Below are 21846 nucleotides of genomic sequence, written 5' to 3'. Positions count from 1 at the left end.
ATCAGAAAATAGCTTTGTATTAATAATTTAGATTTAATTTTTTTTATCAACTTCGAATATCGAGACGTGACAAGAAATTTCTTGTACAACATCAAGGAAAGTGAGGAGAAACTGTTTTCTGCACACAGACTTGAGATAGCTATGTACGCAAGTTTCGTTCGCTTGGAACGTCTTAGTTACGTATCAGTAAGTGAGATTAGTCGAAATTTCTTGTACAACATCAAGGAAATTGAGGAGAAACGGTTTTCTGCGCACAGAGTTGAGATAGCTATGTACGCAAGTTTCGGTCTTTCGGAACATCTTAGTTACGTGTCAGTAAGTGAGATTTGCAGAAAATTCTGATACAACATCAAGGAAATTGAGGAGAAACGGTTTTATGCGCACAGAGTTGAGATAGCTATGTACGCAAGTTTCGGTTGTTCGGAACGTCTTAGTTACGTGTCAGTAAGTGAGATTGATCGAAATTTCTTGTACAACATCAAGGAAATTGAGGAGAAACGGTTTTCTGCGCACAGACTTGAGATAGTTATGTACGCAAGTTTCGTTCGCTCGGAACGTCTTAGTTACGTGTCAGTAAGTGAGATTTGCAGAAAATTCTGGTACAACATCAAGGAAATTGAGGAGAAACGGTTTTCTGCGCACAGAGTTGAGATAGCTATGTACGCAATTTTCGGTCGTTCGGAATGTCTTAGTTACGTGTCAGTAAGTGAGATTAGTAGAAATTTCTTGTACAACATCAAGGAAAGTGAGGAGAAACGGTTTTCTGCACACAGACTTGAGATAGCTATGTACGCAAGTTTCGTTCGCTTGGAACGTCTTAGTTACGTATCAGTAAGTGAGATTAGTCGAAATTTCTTGTACAACATCAAGGAAATTGAGGAGAAACGGTTTTCTGCGCACAGAGTTGAGATAGCTATGTACGCAAGTTTCGTTCGTTCGGAACGTCTTAGTTACGTGTCAGTAAGTGAGATTGGTCGAAATTTCTTGTACAACATCAAGGAAATTAAGAAGAAACGGTTTTATGCGCACAGAGTTGAGATAGCTATGTACGCAGGTTTCGGTTGTGCGGAACGTCTTAGTTACGTGTCAGTAAGTGAGATTGGTCGAAATTTCTTGTACAACATCAAGGAAATTGAGGAGAAACGGTTTTCTGCGCACAGATTTGAGATAGCTATGTACGCAAGTTTCGGTCGCTCGGAACGTCTTAGTTGCGTGTCAGTAAGTGAGATTTGCAGAAAATTCTGGTACAACATCAAGGAAATTGAGGAGAAACGGTTTTCTGCGCACAGAGTTGAGATAGCTATGTACGCAATTTTCGGTCGTTCGGAACGTCTTAGTTACGTGTCAGTAAGTGAGATTAGTAGAAATTTCTTGTACAACATCAAGGAAAGTGAGGAGAAACTGTTTTCTGCACACAGACTTGAGATAGCTATGTACGCAAGTTTCGTTCGCTTGGAACGTCTTAGTTACGTATCAGTAAGTGAGATTAGTCGAAATTTCTTGTACAACATCAAGGAAATTGAGGAGAAACGGTTTTCTGCGCACAGAGTTGAGATAGCTATGTACGCAAGTTTCGGTCTTTCGGAACATCTTAGTTACGTGTCAGTAAGCGAGATTAGTCGAAATTTCTTGTACAACATCAAGGAAATTGAGAAGAAACGGTTTTATGCGCACAGAGTTGAGATAGCTATGTACGCAAGTTACGGTCGTTCGGAACGTCTTAGTTACGTGTCAGTAAGTGAGATTGGTCGAAATTTCTTGTACAACATCAAGGAAATTGAGGAGAAACGGTTTTCTGCGCACAGACTTGAGATAGTTATGTACGCAAGTTTCGTTCGCTCGGAACGTCTTAGTTACGTGTCAGTAAGTGAGATTTGCAGAAAATTCTGGTACAACATCAAGGAAATTGAGGAGAAACGGTTTTCTGCGCACAGAGTTGAGATAGCTATGTACGCAATTTTCGGTCGTTCGGAATGTCTTAGTTACGTGTCAGTAAGTGAGATTAGTAGAAATTTCTTGTACAACATCAAGGAAAGTGAGGAGAAACGGTTTTCTGCACACAGACTTGAGATAGCTATGTACGCAAGTTTCGTTCGCTTGGAACGTCTTAGTTACGTATCAGTAAGTGAGATTAGTCGAAATTTCTTGTACAACATCAAGGAAATTGAGGAGAAACGGTTTTCTGCGCACAGAGTTGAGATAGCTATGTACGCAAGTTTCGTTCGTTCGGAACGTCTTAGTTACGTGTCAGTAAGTGAGATTGGTCGAAATTTCTTGTACAACATCAAGGAAATTAAGAAGAAACGGTTTTATGCGCACAGAGTTGAGATAGCTATGTACGCAGGTTTCGGTTGTGCGGAACGTCTTAGTTACGTGTCAGTAAGTGAGATTGGTCGAAATTTCTTGTACAACATCAAGGAAATTGAGGAGAAACGGTTTTCTGCGCACAGATTTGAGATAGCTATGTACGCAAGTTTCGGTCGCTCGGAACGTCTTAGTTGCGTGTCAGTAAGTGAGATTTGCAGAAAATTCTGGTACAACATCAAGGAAATTGAGGAGAAACGGTTTTCTGCGCACAGAGTTGAGATAGCTATGTACGCAATTTTCGGTCGTTCGGAACGTCTTAGTTACGTGTCAGTAAGTGAGATTAGTAGAAATTTCTTGTACAACATCAAGGAAAGTGAGGAGAAACTGTTTTCTGCACACAGACTTGAGATAGCTATGTACGCAAGTTTCGTTCGCTTGGAACGTCTTAGTTACGTATCAGTAAGTGAGATTAGTCGAAATTTCTTGTACAACATCAAGGAAATTGAGGAGAAACGGTTTTCTGCGCACAGAGTTGAGATAGCTATGTACGCAAGTTTCGGTCTTTCGGAACATCTTAGTGACGTGTCAGTAAGCGAGATTAGTCGAAATTTCTTGTACAACATCAAGGAAATTGAGAAGAAACGGTTTTATGCGCACAGAGTTGAGATAGCTATGTACGCAAGTTACGGTCGTTCGGAACGTCTTAGTTACGTGTCAGTAAGTGAGATTGGTCGAAATTTCTTGTACAACATCAAGGAAATTGAGGAGAAACGGTTTTCTGCGCACAGACTTGAGATAGTTATGTACGCAAGTTTCGTTCGCTCGGAACGTCTTAGTTACGTGTCAGTAAGTGAGATTTGCAGAAAATTCTGGTACAACATCAAGGAAATTGAGGAGAAACGGTTTTCTGCGCACAGAGTTGAGATAGCTATGTACGCAAGTTTCGGTCGTTCGGAACGTCTTAGTTACGTGTCAGTAAGTGAGATAAGTCGAAATTTCTTGTACAACATCAAGGAAATTGAGGAGAAACGCTTTTCTGCGCACAGAGTTGAGATAGCTATGTACGCATGTTTCGGTCGTTCGGAATGTCTTAGTTACGTGTCAGTAAGTGAGATTAGTCGAAATTTCTTGTACAACATCAAAGAAATAGAGGAGAAACGGTTTTCTACGCACAGACTTGAGATAGCTATGTACGCAAGTTTCGTTCGCTCGGAACGTCTTAGTTACGTGTCAGTCAGTGAGACTTATTGATAATTCTGGTACAACATAAAGGAAATTGAGAAGAAACGGTTTTATGCGCACAGAGTTGAGATAGCTATGTACGCAAGTTTCGGTCGCTCGGAACGTCTTAGTTACGTGTCAGTAAGGGAGATTAGTCGAAATTTCTTGTACAACATCAAGGAAATTGAGAAGAAACGGTTTTCTGCGCACAGAGTTGAGATAGCTATGTACGCAAGTTTCGGTCGTTCGGAACGTCTTAGTTACGTGTCAGTAAGTGAGATAAGTCGAAATTTCTTGTACAACATCAAGGAAATTAAGAAGAAACGGTTTTATGCGCACAGAGTTGAGATAGCTATGTACGCAGGTTTCGGTTGTGCGGAACGTCTTAGTTACGTGTCAGTAAGTGAGATTGGTCGAAATTTCTTGTACAACATCAAGGAAATTGAGGAGAAACGGTTTTCTGCGCACAGATTTGAGATAGCTATGTACGCAAGTTTCGGTCGCTCGGAACGTCTTAGTTGCGTGTCAGTAAGTGAGATTTGCAGAAAATTCTGGTACAACATCAAAGAAATTGAGAAGAAACGGTTTTCTGCGCACAGAGTTGAGATAGCTATGTACGCAAGTTTCGGTCGCTCGGATCGTCATAGTTACGTGTCAGTAAGTGAGATAAGTCGAAATTTCTTGTACAACATCAAGGAAATTGAGGAGAAACGGTTATATGCGCACAGACTTGAGATAGCTATGTACGCAAGTTTCGTTTACTCGGAACGTCTTAGTTACGTGTCAGTAAGTGAGATTTGCAGAAAATTCTGGTACAACATCAAGGAAATTGAGGAGAAACGGTTTCATGCGCACAGAGTTGAGAAAGCTATGTACGCAAGTTTCGGTTGTTCGGAACGTCTTAGTTACGTGTCAGTAAGTGAGATTGGTCGAAATTTCTTGTACAACATCAAGGAAATTGAGGAGAAACGGTTTTCTGCGCACAGACTTGAGATAGTTATGTACGCAAGTTTCGTTCGCTCGGAACGTCTTAGTTACGTGTCAGTAAGTGAGATTTGCAGAAAATTCTGGTACAACATCAAGGAAATTGAGGAGAAACGGTTTTCTGCGCACAGAGTTGAGATAGCTATGTACGCAAGTTTCGGTCGTTCGGAACGTCTTAGTTACGTGTCAGTAAGTGAGATAAGTCGAAATTTCTTGTACAACATCAAGGAAATTGAGGAGAAACGCTTTTCTGCGCACAGAGTTGAGATAGCTATGTACGCATGTTTCGGTCGTTCGGAATGTCTTAGTTACGTGTCAGTAAGTGAGATTAGTCGAAATTTCTTGTACAACATCAAAGAAATAGAGGAGAAACGGTTTTCTACGCACAGACTTGAGATAGCTATGTACGCAAGTTTCGTTCGCTCGGAACGTCTTAGTTACGTGTCAGTCAGTGAGACTTGTTGATAATTCTGGTACAACATAAAGGAAATTGAGAAGAAACGGTTTTATGCGCACAGAGTTGAGATAGCTATGTACGCAAGTTTCGGTCGCTCGGAACGTCTTAGTTACGTGTCAGTAAGCGAGATTAGTCGAAATTTCTTGTACAACATCAAGGAAATTGAGAAGAAACGGTTTTCTGCGCACAGAGTTGAGATAGCTATGTACGCAAGTTTCGGTCGTTCGGAACGTCTTAGTTACGTGTCAGTAAGTGAGATAAGTCGAAATTTCTTGTACAACATCAAGGAAATTAAGAAGAAACGGTTTTATGCGCACAGAGTTGAGATAGCTATGTACGCAGGTTTCGGTTGTGCGGAACGTCTTAGTTACGTGTCAGTAAGTGAGATAAGTCGAAATTTCTTGTACAACATAAAGGAAATTAAGAAGAAACGGTTTTATGCGCACAGAGTTGAGATAGCTATGTACGCAGGTTTCGGTTGTGCGGAACGTCTTAGTTACGTGTCAGTAAGTGAGATTGGTCGAAATTTCTTGTACAACATCAAGGAAATTGAGGAGAAACGGTTTTCTGCGCACAGATTTGAGATAGCTATGTACGCAAGTTTCGGTCGCTCGGAACGTCTTAGTTGCGTGTCAGTAAGTGAGATTTGCAGAAAATTCTGGTACAACATCAAAGAAATTGAGAAGAAACGGTTTTCTGCGCACAGAGTTGAGATAGCTATGTACGCAAGTTTCGGTCGCTCGGATCGTCTTAGTTACGTGTCAGTAAGTGAGATTGGTCGAAATTTCTTGTACAACATCAAGTAAATTGAGGAGAAACGGTTTTCTGCGCACAGAGTTGAGATAGCTATGTACGCAAGTTTTGTTCGTACGGAACATCTTAGTTACGTGTCAGTAAGTGAGATTTGTCTAAAATTCTTGTACAACATCAAGGAAATTGAGAAGAACCGCTTCACGGCATACACTGTTAAAATCGCTATATACGCAAGTTTTGTTCGTACGGAACGTCTTAGTTACGTGTCAGTAAGTGAGATTTGTCTAAAATTCTTGTGCAACATCAAGGAAATTGAGAAGAAACGCTTCACGGCATACATTGTTAAAATCGTTATGTACGCAAGTATTGTTCGTTCGGAAGGTCTTAGTTACGTGTCAGTAAGTGAGTTTAGTCGAAAATTCTTGTACCACGTTAACGAAATTGAGGATATACGTTTTTTTGCGCACAGAGTTGAGATAGCTATGTACGCAAGTTTCGGTCGTTCGGAACGTCTTAGTTACGTGTCAGTAAGTGAGATAAGTCGAAATTTCTTGTACAACATCAAGGAAATTGAGGAGAAACGCTTTTCTGCGCACAGAGTTGAGATAGCTATGTACGCATGTTTCGGTCGTTCGGAATGTCTTAGTTACGTGTCAGTAAGTGAGATTAGTCGAAATTTCTTGTACAACATCAAAGAAATAGAGGAGAAACGGTTTTCTACGCACAGACTTGAGATAGCTATGTACGCAAGTTTCGTTCGCTCGGAACGTCTTAGTTACGTGTCAGTCAGTGAGACTTGTTGATAATTCTGGTACAACATAAAGGAAATTGAGAAGAAACGGTTTTATGCGCACAGAGTTGAGATAGCTATGTACGCAAGTTTCGGTCGCTCGGAACGTCTTAGTTACGTGTCAGTAAGCGAGATTAGTCGAAATTTCTTGTACAACATCAAGGAAATTGAGAAGAAACGGTTTTCTGCGCACAGAGTTGAGATAGCTATGTACGCAAGTTTCGGTCGTTCGGAACGTCTTAGTTACGTGTCAGTAAGTGAGATAAGTCGAAATTTCTTGTACAACATCAAGGAAATTAAGAAGAAACGGTTTTATGCGCACAGAGTTGAGATAGCTATATACGCAGGTTTCGGTTGTGCGGAACGTCTTAGTTACGTGTCAGTAAGTGAGATTTGCAGAAAATTCTGGTACAACATCAAGGAAATTAAGAAGAAACGGTTTTATGCGCACAGAGTTGAGATTGCTATGTACGCAAGTTTCGGTTGTTCGGAACGTCTTAGTTACGTGTCAGTAAGTGAGATTGGTCGAAATTTCTTGTACAACATCAAGGAAATTGAGAAGAAACGGTTTTATGCGCACAGAGTTGAGATAGCTATGTACGCAAGTTTCGGTCGTTCGGAACGTCTTAGTTACGTGTCAGTAAGTGAGATTGGTCGAAATTTCTTGTACAACATCAAGGAAATTGAGGAGAAACGGTTTTCTGCGCACAGAGTTGAGATAGCTATGTACGCAAGTTTCGGTCGTTCGGAACGTCTTAGTTACGTGTCAGTAAGTGAGATAAGTCGAAATTTCTTGTACAACATCAAGGAAATTAAGAAGAAACGGTTTTATGCGCACAGAGTTGAGATAGCTATGTACGCAAGTTTCGGTCGTTCGGAACGTCTTAGTTACGTGTCAGTAAGTGAGATAAGTCGAAATTTCTTGTACAACATCAAGGAAATTGAGAAGAAACGGTTTTCTGCGCACAGAGTTGAGATAGCTATGTACGCAAGTTTCGGTCGCTCGGATCGTCTTAGTTACGTGTCAGTAAGTGAGATAAGTCGAAATTTCTTGTACAACATCAAGGAAATTGAGGAGAAACGGTTATCTGCGCACAGACTTGAGATAGCTATGTACGCAAGTTTCGTTCACTCGGAACGTCTTAGTTACGTGTCAGTAAGTGAGATTTGCAGAAAATTCTGGTACAACATCAAGGAAATTGAGGAGAAACGGTTTCATGCGCACAGAGTTGAGAAAGCTATGTACGCAAGTTTCGTTCGCTCGGAACGTCTTAGTTACGTGTCAGTAAGTGAGATTTGCAGAAAATTCTGGTACAACATCAAGGAAATTGAGGAGAAACGGTTTTCTGCACACAGAGTTGAGATAGCTATGTACGCAAGTTTCGGTCGTTCGGAACGTCTTAGTTACGTGTCAGTAAGTGAGATTAGTCGAAATTTCTTGTACAACATCAAGGAAAGTGAGGAGAAACGGTTTTCTGCACACAGACTTGAGATAGCTATGTACGCAAGTTTCGTTCGCTTGGAACGTCTTAGTTACGTGTCAGTAAGTGAGATTAGTCGAAATTTCTTGTACAACATCAAGTAAATTGAGGAGAAACGGTTTTCTGCGCACAGAGTTGAGATAGCTATGTACGCAAGTTTTGTTCGTACGGAACATCTTAGTTACGTGTCAGTAAGTGTGATTTGTCTAAAATTCTTGTGCAACATCAAGGAAATTGAGAAGAACCGCTTCACGGCATACACTGTTAAAATCGCTATATACGCAAGTTTTGTTCGTACGGAACGTCTTAGTTACGTGTCAGTAAGTGAGATTTGTCTAAAATTCTTGTGCAACATCAAGGAAATTGAGAAGAAACGCTTCACGGCATACATTGTTAAAATCGTTATGTACGCAAGTATTGTTCGTTCGGAAGGTCTTAGTTACGTGTCAGTAAGTGAGTTTAGTCGAAAATTCTTGTACCACGTTAACGAAATTGAGGATATACGTTTTTTTGCGCACAGAGTTGAGATAGCTATGTACGCAAGTTTCGGTCGTTCGGAACGTCTTAGTTACGTGTCAGTAAGTGAGATAAGTCGAAATTTCTTGTACAACATCAAGGAAATTGAGGAGAAACGCTTTTCTGCGCACAGAGTTGAGATAGCTATGTACGCATGTTTCGGTCGTTCGGAATGTCTTAGTTACGTGTCAGTAAGTGAGATTAGTCGAAATTTCTTGTACAACATCAAAGAAATAGAGGAGAAACGGTTTTCTACGCACAGACTTGAGATAGCTATGTACGCAAGTTTCGTTCGTTCGGAACGTCTTAGTTACGTGTCAGTAAGTGAGATTTGCAGAAAATTCTGATACAACATCAAGGAAATTGAAGAGAAACGGTTTTATGCGCACAGAGTTGAGATAGCTATGTACGCAAGTTTCGGTTGTTCGGAACGTCTTAGTTACGTGTCAGTAAGTGAGATTGATCGAAATTTCTTGTACAACATCAAGGAAATTGAGGAGAAACGGTTTTCTGCGCACAGAGTTGAGATAGCTATGTACGCAAGTTTCGGTCTTTCGGAACGTCTTAGTTACGTGTCAGTAAGTGAGATTTGCAGAAAATTCTGATACAACATCAAGGAAATTGAGGAGAAACGGTTTTATGCGCACAGAGTTGAGATAGCTATGTACGCAAGTTTCGGTTGTTCGGAACTTCTTAGTTACGTGTCAGTAAGTGAGATTGATCGAAATTTCTTGTACAACATCAAGGAAATTGAGGAGAAACGGTTTTCTGTGCACAGACTTGAGATAGTTATGTACGCAAGTTTCGTTCGCTCGGAACGTCTTAGTTACGTGTCAGTAAGTGAGATTTGCAGAAAATTCTGGTACAACATCAAGGAAATTGAGGAGAAACGGTTTTCTGCGCACAGAGTTGAGATAGCTATGTACGCAATTTTCGGTCGTTCGGAATGTCTTAGTTACGTGTCAGTAAGTGAGATTAGTAGAAATTTCTTGTACAACATCAAGGAAAGTGAGGAGAAACGGTTTTCTGCACACAGACTTGAGATAGCTATGTACGCAAGTTTCGTTCGCTTGGAACGTTTTAGTTACGTATCAGTAAGTGAGATTAGTCGAAATTTCTTGTACAACATCAAGGAAATTGAGGAGAAACGCTTTTCTGCGCACAGAGTTGAGATAGCTATGTACGCATGTTTCGGTCGTTCGGAATGTCTTAGTTACGTGTCAGTAAGTGAGATTAGTCGAAATTTCTTTTACAACATCAAAGAAATACAGGAGAAACGGTTTTCTACGCACAGACTTGAGATAGCTATGTACGCAAGTTTCGTTGGCTCGGAACGTCTTAGTTACGTGTCAGTAAGTGAGACTTGTTGATAATTCTGGTACAACATAAAGGAAATTGAGAAGAAACGGTTTTATGCGCACAGAGTTGAGATAGCTATGTACGCAAGTTTCGGTCGTTCGGAACGTCTTAGTTACGTGTCAGTAAGTGAGGTAAGTCGAAATTTCTTGTACAACCTCAAGGAAATTAAGAAGAAACGGTTTTATGCGCACAGAGTTGAGATAGCTATGTACGCAGGTTTCAGTTGTGCGGAACGTCTTAGTTACGTGTCAGTAAGTGAGATTGGTCGAAATTTCTTGTACAACATCAAGGAAATTGAGGAGAAACGGTTTTCTGCGCACAGACTTGAGATAGCTATGTACACCAGTTTCGTTCGCTCGGAACGTCTTAGTTACGTGTCAGTAAGTGAGACTTGTTGATAATCCTGGTACAACATAAAGGAAATTGAGAAGAAACGGTTTTATGCGCACAGAGTTGAGATAGCTATGTACGCAAGTTTCGGTCGCTCGGAACGTCTTAGTTACGTGTCAGTAAGCGAGATTAGTCGAAATTTCTTGTACAACATCAAGGAAATTGAGAAGAAACGGTTTTATGCGCACAGAGTTGAGATAGCTATGTACGCAAGTTACGGTCGTTCGGAACGTCTTAGTTACGTGTCAGTAAGTGAGATTGGTCGAAATTTCTTGTACAACATCAAGGAAATTGAGGAGAAACGGTTTTATGCGCACAGAGTTGAGATAGCTATGTACGCAAGTTTCGGTCGTTCGGAACGTCTTAGTTACGAGTCAGTAAGTGAGATAAGTCGAAATTTCTTGTACAACATCAAGGAAATTAAGAAGAAACGGTTTTATTCGCACAGAGTTGAGATAGCTATGTACGCAGGTTTCGGTTGTGCGGAACGTCTTAGTTACGTGTCAGTAAGTGAGATTGGTCGAAATTTCTTGTACAACATCAAGGAAATTGAGGAGAAACGGTTTTCTGCGCACAGATTTGAGATAGCTATGTACGCAAGTTTCGGTCGTTCGGAACGTCTTAGTTACGTGTCAGTAAGTGAGATAAGTCGAAATTTCTTGTACAACATCAAGGAAATTAAGAAGAAACGGTTTTATGCGCACAGAGTTGAGATAGCTATGTACGCAGGTTTCGGTTGTGCGGAACGTCTTAGTTACGTGTCAGTAAGTCAGATTGGTCGAAATTTCTTGTACAACATCAAGGAAATTGAGGAGAAACGGTTTTCTGCGCACAGATTTGAGATAGCTATGTACGCAAGTTTCGGTCGCTCGGAACGTCTTAGTTGCGTGTCAGTAAGTGAGATTTGCAGAAAATTCTGGTACAACATCAAAGAAATTGAGAAGAAACGGTTTTCTGCGCACAGAGTTGAGATAGCTATGTACGCAAGTTTCGGTCGCTCGGATCGTCTTAGTTACGTGTCAGTAAGTGAGATAAGTCGAAATTTCTTGTACAACATCAAGGAAATTGAGGAGAAACGGTTATCTGCGCACAGACTTGAGATAGCTATGTACGCAAGTTTCGTTCACTCGGAACGTCTTAGTTACGTGTCAGTAAGTGAGATTTGCAGAAAATTCTGGTACAACATCAAGGAAATTGAGGAGAAACGGTTTCATGCGCACAGAGTTGAGAAAGCTATGTACGCAAGTTTCGGTTGTTCGGAACGTCTTAGTTACGTGTCAGTAAGTGAGATTGGTCGAAATTTCTTGTACAACATCAAGGAAATTGAGGAGAAACGGTTTTCTGCGCACAGACTTGAGATAGTTATGTACGCAAGTTTCGTTCGCTCGGAACGTCTTAGTTACGTGTCAGTAAGTGAGATTTGCAGAAAATTCTGGTACAACATCAAGGAAATTGAGGAGAAACGGTTTTCTGCGCACAGAGTTGAGATAGCTATGTACGCATGTTTCGGTCGTTCGGAATGTCTTAGTTACGTGTCAGTAAGTGAGATTAGTCGAAATTTCTTGTACAACATCAAAGAAATAGAGGAGAAACGGTTTTCTACGCACAGACTTGAGATAGCTATGTACGCAAGTTTCGTTCGCTCGGAACGTCTTAGTTACGTGTCAGTCAGTGAGACTTATTGATAATTCTGGTACAACATAAAGGAAATTGAGAAGAAACGGTTTTATGCGCACAGAGTTGAGATAGCTATGTACGCAAGTTTCGGTCGCTCGGAACGTCTTAGTTACGTGTCAGTAAGGGAGATTAGTCGAAATTTCTTGTACAACATCAAGGAAATTGAGAAGAAACGGTTTTCTGCGCACAGAGTTGAGATAGCTATGTACGCAAGTTTCGGTCGTTCGGAACGTCTTAGTTACGTGTCAGTAAGTGAGATAAGTCGAAATTTCTTGTACAACATCAAGGAAATTAAGAAGAAACGGTTTTATGCGCACAGAGTTGAGATAGCTATGTACGCAGGTTTCGGTTGTGCGGAACGTCTTAGTTACGTGTCAGTAAGTGAGATTGGTCGAAATTTCTTGTACAACATCAAGGAAATTGAGGAGAAACGGTTTTCTGCGCACAGATTTGAGATAGCTATGTACGCAAGTTTCGGTCGCTCGGAACGTCTTAGTTGCGTGTCAGTAAGTGAGATTTGCAGAAAATTCTGGTACAACATCAAAGAAATTGAGAAGAAACGGTTTTCTGCGCACAGAGTTGAGATAGCTATGTACGCAAGTTTCGGTCGCTCGGATCGTCTTAGTTACGTGTCAGTAAGTGAGATAAGTCGAAATTTCTTGTACAACATCAAGGAAATTGAGGAGAAACGGTTATATGCGCACAGACTTGAGATAGCTATGTACGCAAGTTTCGTTTACTCGGAACGTCTTAGTTACGTGTCAGTAAGTGAGATTTGCAGAAAATTCTGGTACAACATCAAGGAAATTGAGGAGAAACGGTTTCATGCGCACAGAGTTGAGAAAGCTATGTACGCAAGTTTCGGTTGTTCGGAACGTCTTAGTTACGTGTCAGTAAGTGAGATTGGTCGAAATTTCTTGTACAACATCAAGGAAATTGAGGAGAAACGGTTTTCTGCGCACAGACTTGAGATAGTTATGTACGCAAGTTTCGTTCGCTCGGAACGTCTTAGTTACGTGTCAGTAAGTGAGATTTGCAGAAAATTCTGGTACAACATCAAGGAAATTGAGGAGAAACGGTTTTCTGCGCACAGAGTTGAGATAGCTATGTACGCAAGTTTCGGTCGTTCGGAACGTCTTAGTTACGTGTCAGTAAGTGAGATAAGTCGAAATTTCTTGTACAACATCAAGGAAATTGAGGAGAAACGCTTTTCTGCGCACAGAGTTGAGATAGCTATGTACGCATGTTTCGGTCGTTCGGAATGTCTTACCCAATAAACACTGTTTTGTAACTTTTACAGAACATTTACAAAACAGCTGTTCGCTGTTGTGGTAACCGTTATGTCCACGATTAAGTAACGTTTAGATGGAAATGTCAGCAACATTATTCTTGTATATCAAACATAATAGATACATGAAATTAAAATGTAATAGATACATAAAATTTATATATGAAATTACATAACTATAACAGAACATAGTAAACACTGTTCTGTAACATTTACATAACATTGACAGAACAGATATGGTAACCATTATGTCAACTTTTAAAACGTAATAGATACATAAAATTTATGTATATAAATTACGTAACTGTAACAGAACATAGTAAACACTGTTCTGTAACATTGAGAGAACAGATATGGTAACGATTATGTCAACTTTTAAATGATGTTTAGATGAAAATATCAGCAACATTATGCCTGTATATAATACGTAATAGATACATAAAATTTAGATATAAAATTACGTCATTATAATAGAATTTAGTACATACTGTTCTGTAATATTTATATATTATTTACAGAACACATATTATCTGTTCTAGTAACCATTATGTAATTTACAGGTAACATTTAGATCAAAATGTCACGTATTATATACAGCAACACTATGCTGTATATAATATGTAACAAAATGATAATAACAAATAACAAATATCTAAAATTTAGACATGAAATTAAGTAACTATAATAGAATAGTCTTTTTTCAGTCTAATCATTGATAAATATATATATTAATAATACATATATATTTATCAATGATTAAAATGAAGAAACTATTCTGCTATAGTTGAATATACAGCGCAAAATTATTGATTGGATAAAATTACTAATGGTTGTTTTTTTATTAAAATTAAGAGAATTAACTTATATTATTTATGTTTAGAAAATCGTGTATATATAAAGATATGGATATATATAACAATAAAAACTTGATTTCTTGAACAACTCTTTATTTCCACATATGCTAAATTGTTAAATAAATGAATCTTGTAACAAATTTATGAATAAATCTTTTAACAAATATTATTAATATTTATAAAATTAATTTTTGTTTCAAATTACAATTATAATGATAATTTAAATTATATTACATAATTTTAGATATTTTTTTTAAGAGAAAACTTTAAATATACTAATAGCTAATAATAATTTCAAACTTAAATAACAAATTGCACTTATATTGTATTAATTAATATACTTTGCAAACAATTAGAATCACAAAATTAAAAAGAATCAAATTCACGTATTTTTGCAAAAAAAATGTCATATGGTCGTAGAACTGTTTAAAAAAAGCATTTTAAAGAGAAAATGTTAAGTTTTATTACAATTAATAGAATTGATGAAAAAATTGTTCTCTACGTACTCGCCTATTAAAGTTGAAGTTTTTTTCTACAATTACAAAGCTCATTTTAAAGTAGCACCACTTGTAATAAAATCTGTATAAGAAAAATCGTTAGAAAAATCTCCGTTAGAGCATTGGAAAGTTATGTTTTCTAGCTTTAAAATCTGTTTTAAATATCATTCTGTGATAATTTTTTCGAAAAGTATATCAATTTGAATTTCATCCTTTCTACGCCTTTTTACGCCGAAGTACAATAATTTCCTAATTTTGTTGCAAAATATAGTACACTAATAACAATTAATAATATTATAAATTAATTAAATTTAGAAATATTATAAATTATAAATTTATTATAATAGTAATTAATATGATAAATTTAAACTTCACGGTACACTCGAGTATTCGCGATATTATTTTTTGTTTTAACGCTATACATCAATAAGAAATGAGTTTTTTAGGCTTCTCCCCACATGAAAACTATAATTTTTACATCCATAAACTTTTCATAAACACACTTGTCAAAATCTTTGAGATTCATGTATGATTCGTTAATTATAACACATTTGTTAATAATATAAGTGTGTACCGTTAGAATAAATCTAATTTAAACAAAAATGGAAACGCAATTCGATTTTCATTTGAAAGAAAAACAATAAAGCAATTATACTTTTTGTAATTAAAAAGATTGTTAGATAAACTATTAAATGTATCAACATAATGCATACTTTAATTCTACTAATTCTCCTAAAAGAAGTATTTAACTCAAATAATGACGTTGAGAACTCAAAATGAAAAGAGTGCAGACTATGATTTTAGATTTTAGAACATAAAAATTTAAAAACTTAAGTATTTAACACTAAATCTACCGACAACTTATTTATACCAAATGCAGAAATTTTTAAACTTTGATAACGTTTTGACCGATTGTTTAACCAGTCGTGGTAGGTTTAGTGTTAAAATCATTCAATATAAAAAAAACATTAGTTAAAAAAAATATTTCTTATGTTAATTAAGACTCTAGGCCAATAAAAAAAAGATCATAAGCCGAAAGCTCATAGACTAATAAGAAAAAAGATTATAATGAAAAAATAATAAGCTTTTGAGACATTTAAATAACTTGCGGATTTGCTTCTTCAGAGTCTTTTTGTTGTCTGCTAAGCCTTTGACCACCTTGGCGAAACCATTCTTTCGTGATGTCTTCAAACTCTTTGTTTGTGAATTGATGTTGAGCCAAAATTGTTGCTGAATTATTAAAAAAATTTTACATTAAATTAAATTGCATATTTTATAAATTTATTTATAAATATAAAAATATATTTTACCTTGTATTCCCGTCAATATAAACTTTAAACTACTTATTTTAAAATGATTACGTAGTCCTTTCCAGGATGATACCTTGGCAACTTCATTAGAAAATAAAGTTCGATATATACGAATTAAATTTTCTTTAGCGGACCCTCCGCCTATGCGAGATATATACAGCATCTTTAGAAATAAAACATACCAATAATATAATTTACATTATTCTATTTAAATAAAATTTGCATTTAAATAACTTAATTAAACTTACAAATTTGTTGTACTCATCTGCATTTTCTGATAAATTCTTTTCAAAAGCTATTATTTCATTTATACTCTTAAACGGAAAAGATTTTTGTATATTTGATGTATCCCTGGCAGAGTCTTTAGACTTATGTTGGTTATGTTGTGTTTCTATGTTTTTTAAACGAATATCTATAGTTTGTATGTCTAATGAAATTGTAGTTATAGCTGTACATATTTTTTCAAAATTATCTAAAAAATTAATAATATTGAGTAAACAATGCCATAAAGAGATATTAATAAAATTATAAGATAAAAAGTAAATACAAAACCTTCCATTTTATCTGACATTTCTGACACTAACGTATATACATCCTGCATATCTAGAAATATTAAAAAAGTATTAGATTACTCATAATAAACAATAACTATAATTTAAAAAAAAACCGTTTTATTATAGAGATAATAAAAATGGAATAAAAGAATTAAAATAAAAATTACTTTTGTGAGGTACTATAGTTCCATCAAGAATTTCCATATCAATATTATTAATAATTGTTGAATCCAAAATATTTGAGATTGATTGAATATTTTTGGCTGATTGTGAGACATTGTGGATTGATGGTGGATTTGGTATAATTGAACGTGAGTCATCAGAATCAGATTCAGATTCATTATCATAAACTGTATTTAGTGACCGTTTTGTGCATGACTTCTTTATTTGATTTGTATTATTTTCATCGCTTGAAGAATAATTCGTTGCTCTTTGTCTAGCCTCATCTAATGAATCTTGATTAGGACAAAACCGTAATTTACAAATTACATTATTTTTTTAAAATATTAAAAAAATAATTACATAAATTCTGAAGTAAAATATAAATTACCATAATATCCATGAAATTTGATAGGATAAAGTGTCCATTTAGGATTATTAGTAACAGGTGGAGTTTGTTTCACAATAAACATGTTTATATTTTTTACCGATGGCCATCAGCATTCTGTTAAATTGGAAGAAAGCCATAAAGATGGAACTTCTGATACGATCTCTTCTTCATTATTCCCATCGCTTGGAAAAGTTACGACAGCGAAATTTTTTACCATTATTAATAATCTGTAAAAAAGTAAAACTTGTTAATTAATTTAATATTGTTTTCAATTATATATTCTATCAATATGAGTACTCGCCATAAACATATATCTTGTTGGTGCAGTAAAGGCAAGATCACAGCTTCTTCGTCACATAAAGGCAGTTTTACACATTTTAATTTAATATCAGACAATGGAATAGTAATTAACTCATACTGTGACTCGTTAATTTTTTTAATTCCGATATTTAAAGAGTTGCATGGAATGCGAAAAAATGATTTAATATTTAAATACTTTTTGCCAATAATGTAAATCTGTTTATTTTTAAAATAAATTGTCGTAAGTGAAATCGTTGTACCATCTAACAAAAGACAACAATTATCAGCAGTTCTTGTACTTAGATAGAAACCTTTACATTGAACTGATTTTATTATCTTTTTGCCATTTATAATACGTACTTTTGGTATTGGATAATTCTTTTCTACATTTGTTATATTAAAATTATCTTCTTCTTTACAACGATTGACTAATTGTTCTAATGGCCGACTCGAAGATCTAATTCTTGATTTAATTTTTTGCATGTAATTTTCGAACTTAAACGCACTAAATTTATTTAACACTCCCCATAATTTTACATAATAACACAAATGAATTAAATTATGAACGTTATATGATAAATATTGACGACCATATAATGTGCAATAATTTTCAACAAAATACAATAATAAACTGTGTGCATAATCAAGCAGTTGTACGCAATATTCTTTGCTACATAAAATTCGAATTGCTATGCTCAGACTCAAAAAATGAACATATTTATCACGTGATAATTTTTTAAAAAAGATTATTGGCCCAGTATATAATAATAATTGTCTTAATTCGGTGGCTTTAAAGCGATCAACCTCATCTAATTTCCTTGGCTTTCTAGCAAATTCCTTAGGTAGGAATAATGACATAGATAATAAAGAAGTTGAAGCAAGAGTTATCTGAGTTGCAACCATACGAACATTATGTTTACCTTTAATCCAAAACTGCAACAATTTTTTCATTACTCCTAATAGTACGAGATGCATGTAGTCTAAAGGAAATTGAGTAACCATTCCAATGTTTAAATCTTCAAGATTTGAAGTGATTTTATGGTGTTCTTCTTGTTTTCTTAATTTAAAAGATTCATCTGATCTTAACATTGCATTAATTTCTGGGTACGTTACTCGATTTTCTATGTAATCTCCCTCTTGAATACAATTACCGCATCCAAAATACGCATTATGTCCTTTAGTTCCCTTGATAAACGATTTTGCAGGAGCATCGCAGATAAATACGTTCAATTTCACAGTTATTTTTTTGCCGTATTCTACAATGCCAGTTCGGAAAATTTCTAAACAATCATCCTTAAAATATTTCAAAAAAGTATTGCAACATTTTGGCTTTTCAAAACCATGATAAACACCAATTATAAACGGTTCGGTGTAAATATCTGCAACTATACTACCTAAAATAGGCCAAAATTGACTCCCAGAAGATTTTGTTAAAGGAAGACCATCTATATTCACATTAATATTTATCTGAGATGGTAAATTATTTCGACAATAATGCTTACGAATAGATTTTTTCAAACTATCATCTAAACCTGCATGATAATATTTTCCTGGTGTCATTTCAATAATGTCTACTTGTTTGGGCGTTTGAAATAGAGTTCGAGCATCAATCGGAACATTATGGCCGTATTTTACTAGAATTTTCAGTAAACTACTAATAGCAGAATGACTGACACGATTTTCAATAGCCCATAATCGGATGTCGTTAATAAGTTCTGTTTTACAAAATTCTGTTTTAGAAAATTTATCACTTGAAATACTTAACTGAAGACTATTTTTATCAATACTAATTTCCGAATGTTCAGAAACTAAATCATGATTATTTTCTGTACACTTATGAGTGTTCATTACATTGGAATAATCGATATCAATTTCTTTTAGTACATTTTGCTGCTGAGGTAATTGTTCGATGTTACCTGGCCCATTCGATAAACTTACGATATTATTTTGAATTTCCAAATTTGAATTAATAGTCATTTGGCAGATATTACGAAATTTTTTTAAGAAAATACGTCGCCGCTGCCTTGGCGTTAAAGAATTAATGTCTAGTCTTAATTTTGATTTGGACATAATATAATTTTATAAAGCAATAGGAAATAGATGAATTGCGATTATGTATACGAATATAGGTTTGGGTTTGCCTGATATTATTGTTTATATTATATTTTCCTTTTTCACTGAAACAATATATAGGAAGCTTATATGGAGAATTAAAAATATTTTGACAAATAAAAAATGTTTTAAGACATTTGCAGTTTTTTATCGAAACAAACTAATTCAATAATTAAAATATAATTTATGTAATATTTTAAGAACGCTAATAGAAAATTTCAGAAAAAATGCAATCTATGTTTCTTAAATAGTATTTCATTTATATATGAAAAATTTGATTTCTCACAATTATGGTGAAACAACCTACATAATTTTTTAATGTCTTTTAACGGAAATATTTTTGTAATGTATTTTAGTGTTGTAATTAATTAAACACGAATAATTTTTTTTGTTACGTTGCATGTTATTATAAACTATAAATTATAAATTAAAGTAATTATATAAGCATATTGCACGCATAATATTTACAATTTTTTAAGACCTATAACTTCATTATGTAATGACTTGTAATAATTAATGCTATCATGTTTAAATATTTTATACTTGAATAAAAATCAGTTTACATCAAATTAATTCACGATCAAATACCAAATTGAAAAATTAAGACTCATGCATAGAAAATATTTATTAATTATAAGATTCTATTTCATTTGCAAAAAATTATTATGAAAACAGTCAATAATAAACTTTCAAAATATATGAAGTATTCGAAAAAATATATCTACAGTTTTTTCTAATGCAGATATCTTGTTCAACAATATAAAAGCTATATTTCATAATTGATATCATTTATCATTGGAATTACCATTACGATCATTATAAAAAAATTATAAACCGGAATTTAGTATGCCGCAATGCAATAAAAAATAAAAAATCTATAATTAAGAAATGATGTAACTTTACACTCGAAATATTCAAGCTTCTGATTCAAAAAGTAGTGCAAATAAGAGATTTCTTGTTTTTCTCATTATATGACCGTGCAACAAATATTGTAAAAAAAACATGGGAAAAATAATGTTGCATAAAATAAATCGTACTTACTATAAAAATGCCAAAATATAAAAATAATGAGGCAAAACTAGGTGTATCTTTCGCCGGCACGAGGTCCTTTGTCCTTTGTTAGGCGCACGTGGTTTTCAGTTTTCACGTGGTACGCGATGTATCTTTTGTTCACTGCACAAGAGGAATTCAATCTTTAGCATAGCTTTTTTACCACAAGACAACAATTATCATTTGTTGGCATTAATTATTAAGTTAATATTTATTTCATACTTACCAATATCTCGATACTGTTCACACTTTCAACACAATTTTTTCACACGCACAACTACTGTTTTCGTAGATTTGGCCATATTGAAAAGTAAAGCCTAGCGCGCAGAAGCTTGGGATGCTTTGTACGATGATTGCGCACTAGAGCTGCGTTCGGAAACATTACCCGTGTGCACACGAGCGACGTTCTATCTTTGTTTAACTTTTGGTACATAACAAAGATAGAACGACACTCGTGTGCACACGAGTGATGTTTCCGAACGCAGCCTTGCACGCATAGACATAGTATATCTAGACCGAGCGTTTGCCTTTATTTAAGGAGTGGGGGTAAAGATACACGTAGAAAAGGACATACTCTGTTCCGTGCTCCTTGCGTTCTCTCTCGCTCGCAAGTAGCAGCGACTATGTCTATGCTTGCACGTACACTTAATACGACTAACAATAAGCCAATCACAGACTTACCCCCTAGGGCATGTTCACATAACTTACACAGATGCATAATGTAGAGAAAAATTTACTAATTATGCGTCTTGCACAAAGAACATAAGTAAAAAATTTCAGTAAACGTATATTTACTTAATAATTACATAATATTCTATATGTTATAAATGAACAAAACAAAACTATGACGTATCAGTTATGTCAATAACGTAATGAATCTATAATTGTTACATAGAAATGTTATGTCATTTTGTCGTTACTCTATTATGTAACATTTATGCAATTTGGTGAACATAAATGTGTATACTCTAAAAGTTTCGTGAATGCCACGTAATTTTAACGACATAATTGACACGTTATGTTAAATATACATAACATTTATGTATTTTGGTGAATGTAAATGTATATACTCTAAAAGTTTCATACATGTTACGTAACTCTAATGATATAATTGAAATGTTATGTTAAATACGTAACAATTATGTATTTTGATAAATGTAAATGTGTATACTATAAAAATTTCATAAATGTTACATAACAGAAAAATAGTATACATATATCATTCAAAAAAAGATATCTGGTGCATATTTTAAAATTTTTTTTTTAATATATAATTTTATTTTCCACATTTATAACTCTATATTAAGAAAATATGTTTCAAATACGTTTTTCTCAATGATATTATATGCATTTATCATCTTTTCAGAACACTCAAAAATGTCAACAATGGTATATA

At 35.1% G+C, this 21846-nt stretch overlaps 1 protein-coding gene across 3 annotated transcripts; it reads right to left on the bottom strand.

Moving 5' to 3' along the window:
• Positions 1–14373: 14373 nt before the first annotated feature.
• LOC138931917 (uncharacterized) lies at positions 14374–21072 on the bottom strand. 3 transcript variants are annotated; one of them, XM_070293185.1, is made up of 8 exons: positions 20677–21072; positions 20442–20573; positions 16989–17215; positions 16606–16893; positions 16437–16487; positions 16133–16356; positions 15885–16047; positions 14374–15804 (listed from the first exon to the last, which is right to left on the bottom strand). In XM_070293185.1, exons 3-8 carry the CDS (start codon positions 17068–17070, stop codon positions 15671–15673), a joined length of 942 nt encoding a protein of 313 aa, XP_070149286.1. In that variant the 5' UTR covers positions 17071–17215; positions 20442–20573; positions 20677–21072; the 3' UTR covers positions 14374–15670. The 3 variants fall into 3 exon arrangements, 2 of the variants coding, with proteins under 2 accessions (XP_070149286.1, XP_070149287.1); XM_070293186.1 differs by having other exon boundaries at positions 16606–16884; positions 17086–17215; XR_011446696.1 differs by lacking the exons at positions 14374–15804; positions 15885–16047; positions 16133–16356; positions 16437–16487 and adding an exon at positions 17290–19465 and having other exon boundaries at positions 16801–16884; positions 17086–17215.
• Between the last annotated feature and the right edge of the window lie 774 nt (positions 21073–21846).

The sequence above is a fragment of the Polyergus mexicanus genome, unplaced genomic scaffold (assembly GCF_030449975.1).
Source record: "Polyergus mexicanus isolate NDT 795.1 unplaced genomic scaffold, iyPolMexi1.0 SCAF_3, whole genome shotgun sequence".
Classification (NCBI taxonomy): Eukaryota; Metazoa; Arthropoda; class Insecta; order Hymenoptera; family Formicidae; genus Polyergus; species Polyergus mexicanus.
The sequence above is the reverse complement of the archived record's forward strand: the minus strand, read 5'-3'. Positions and strand labels throughout refer to the sequence as shown.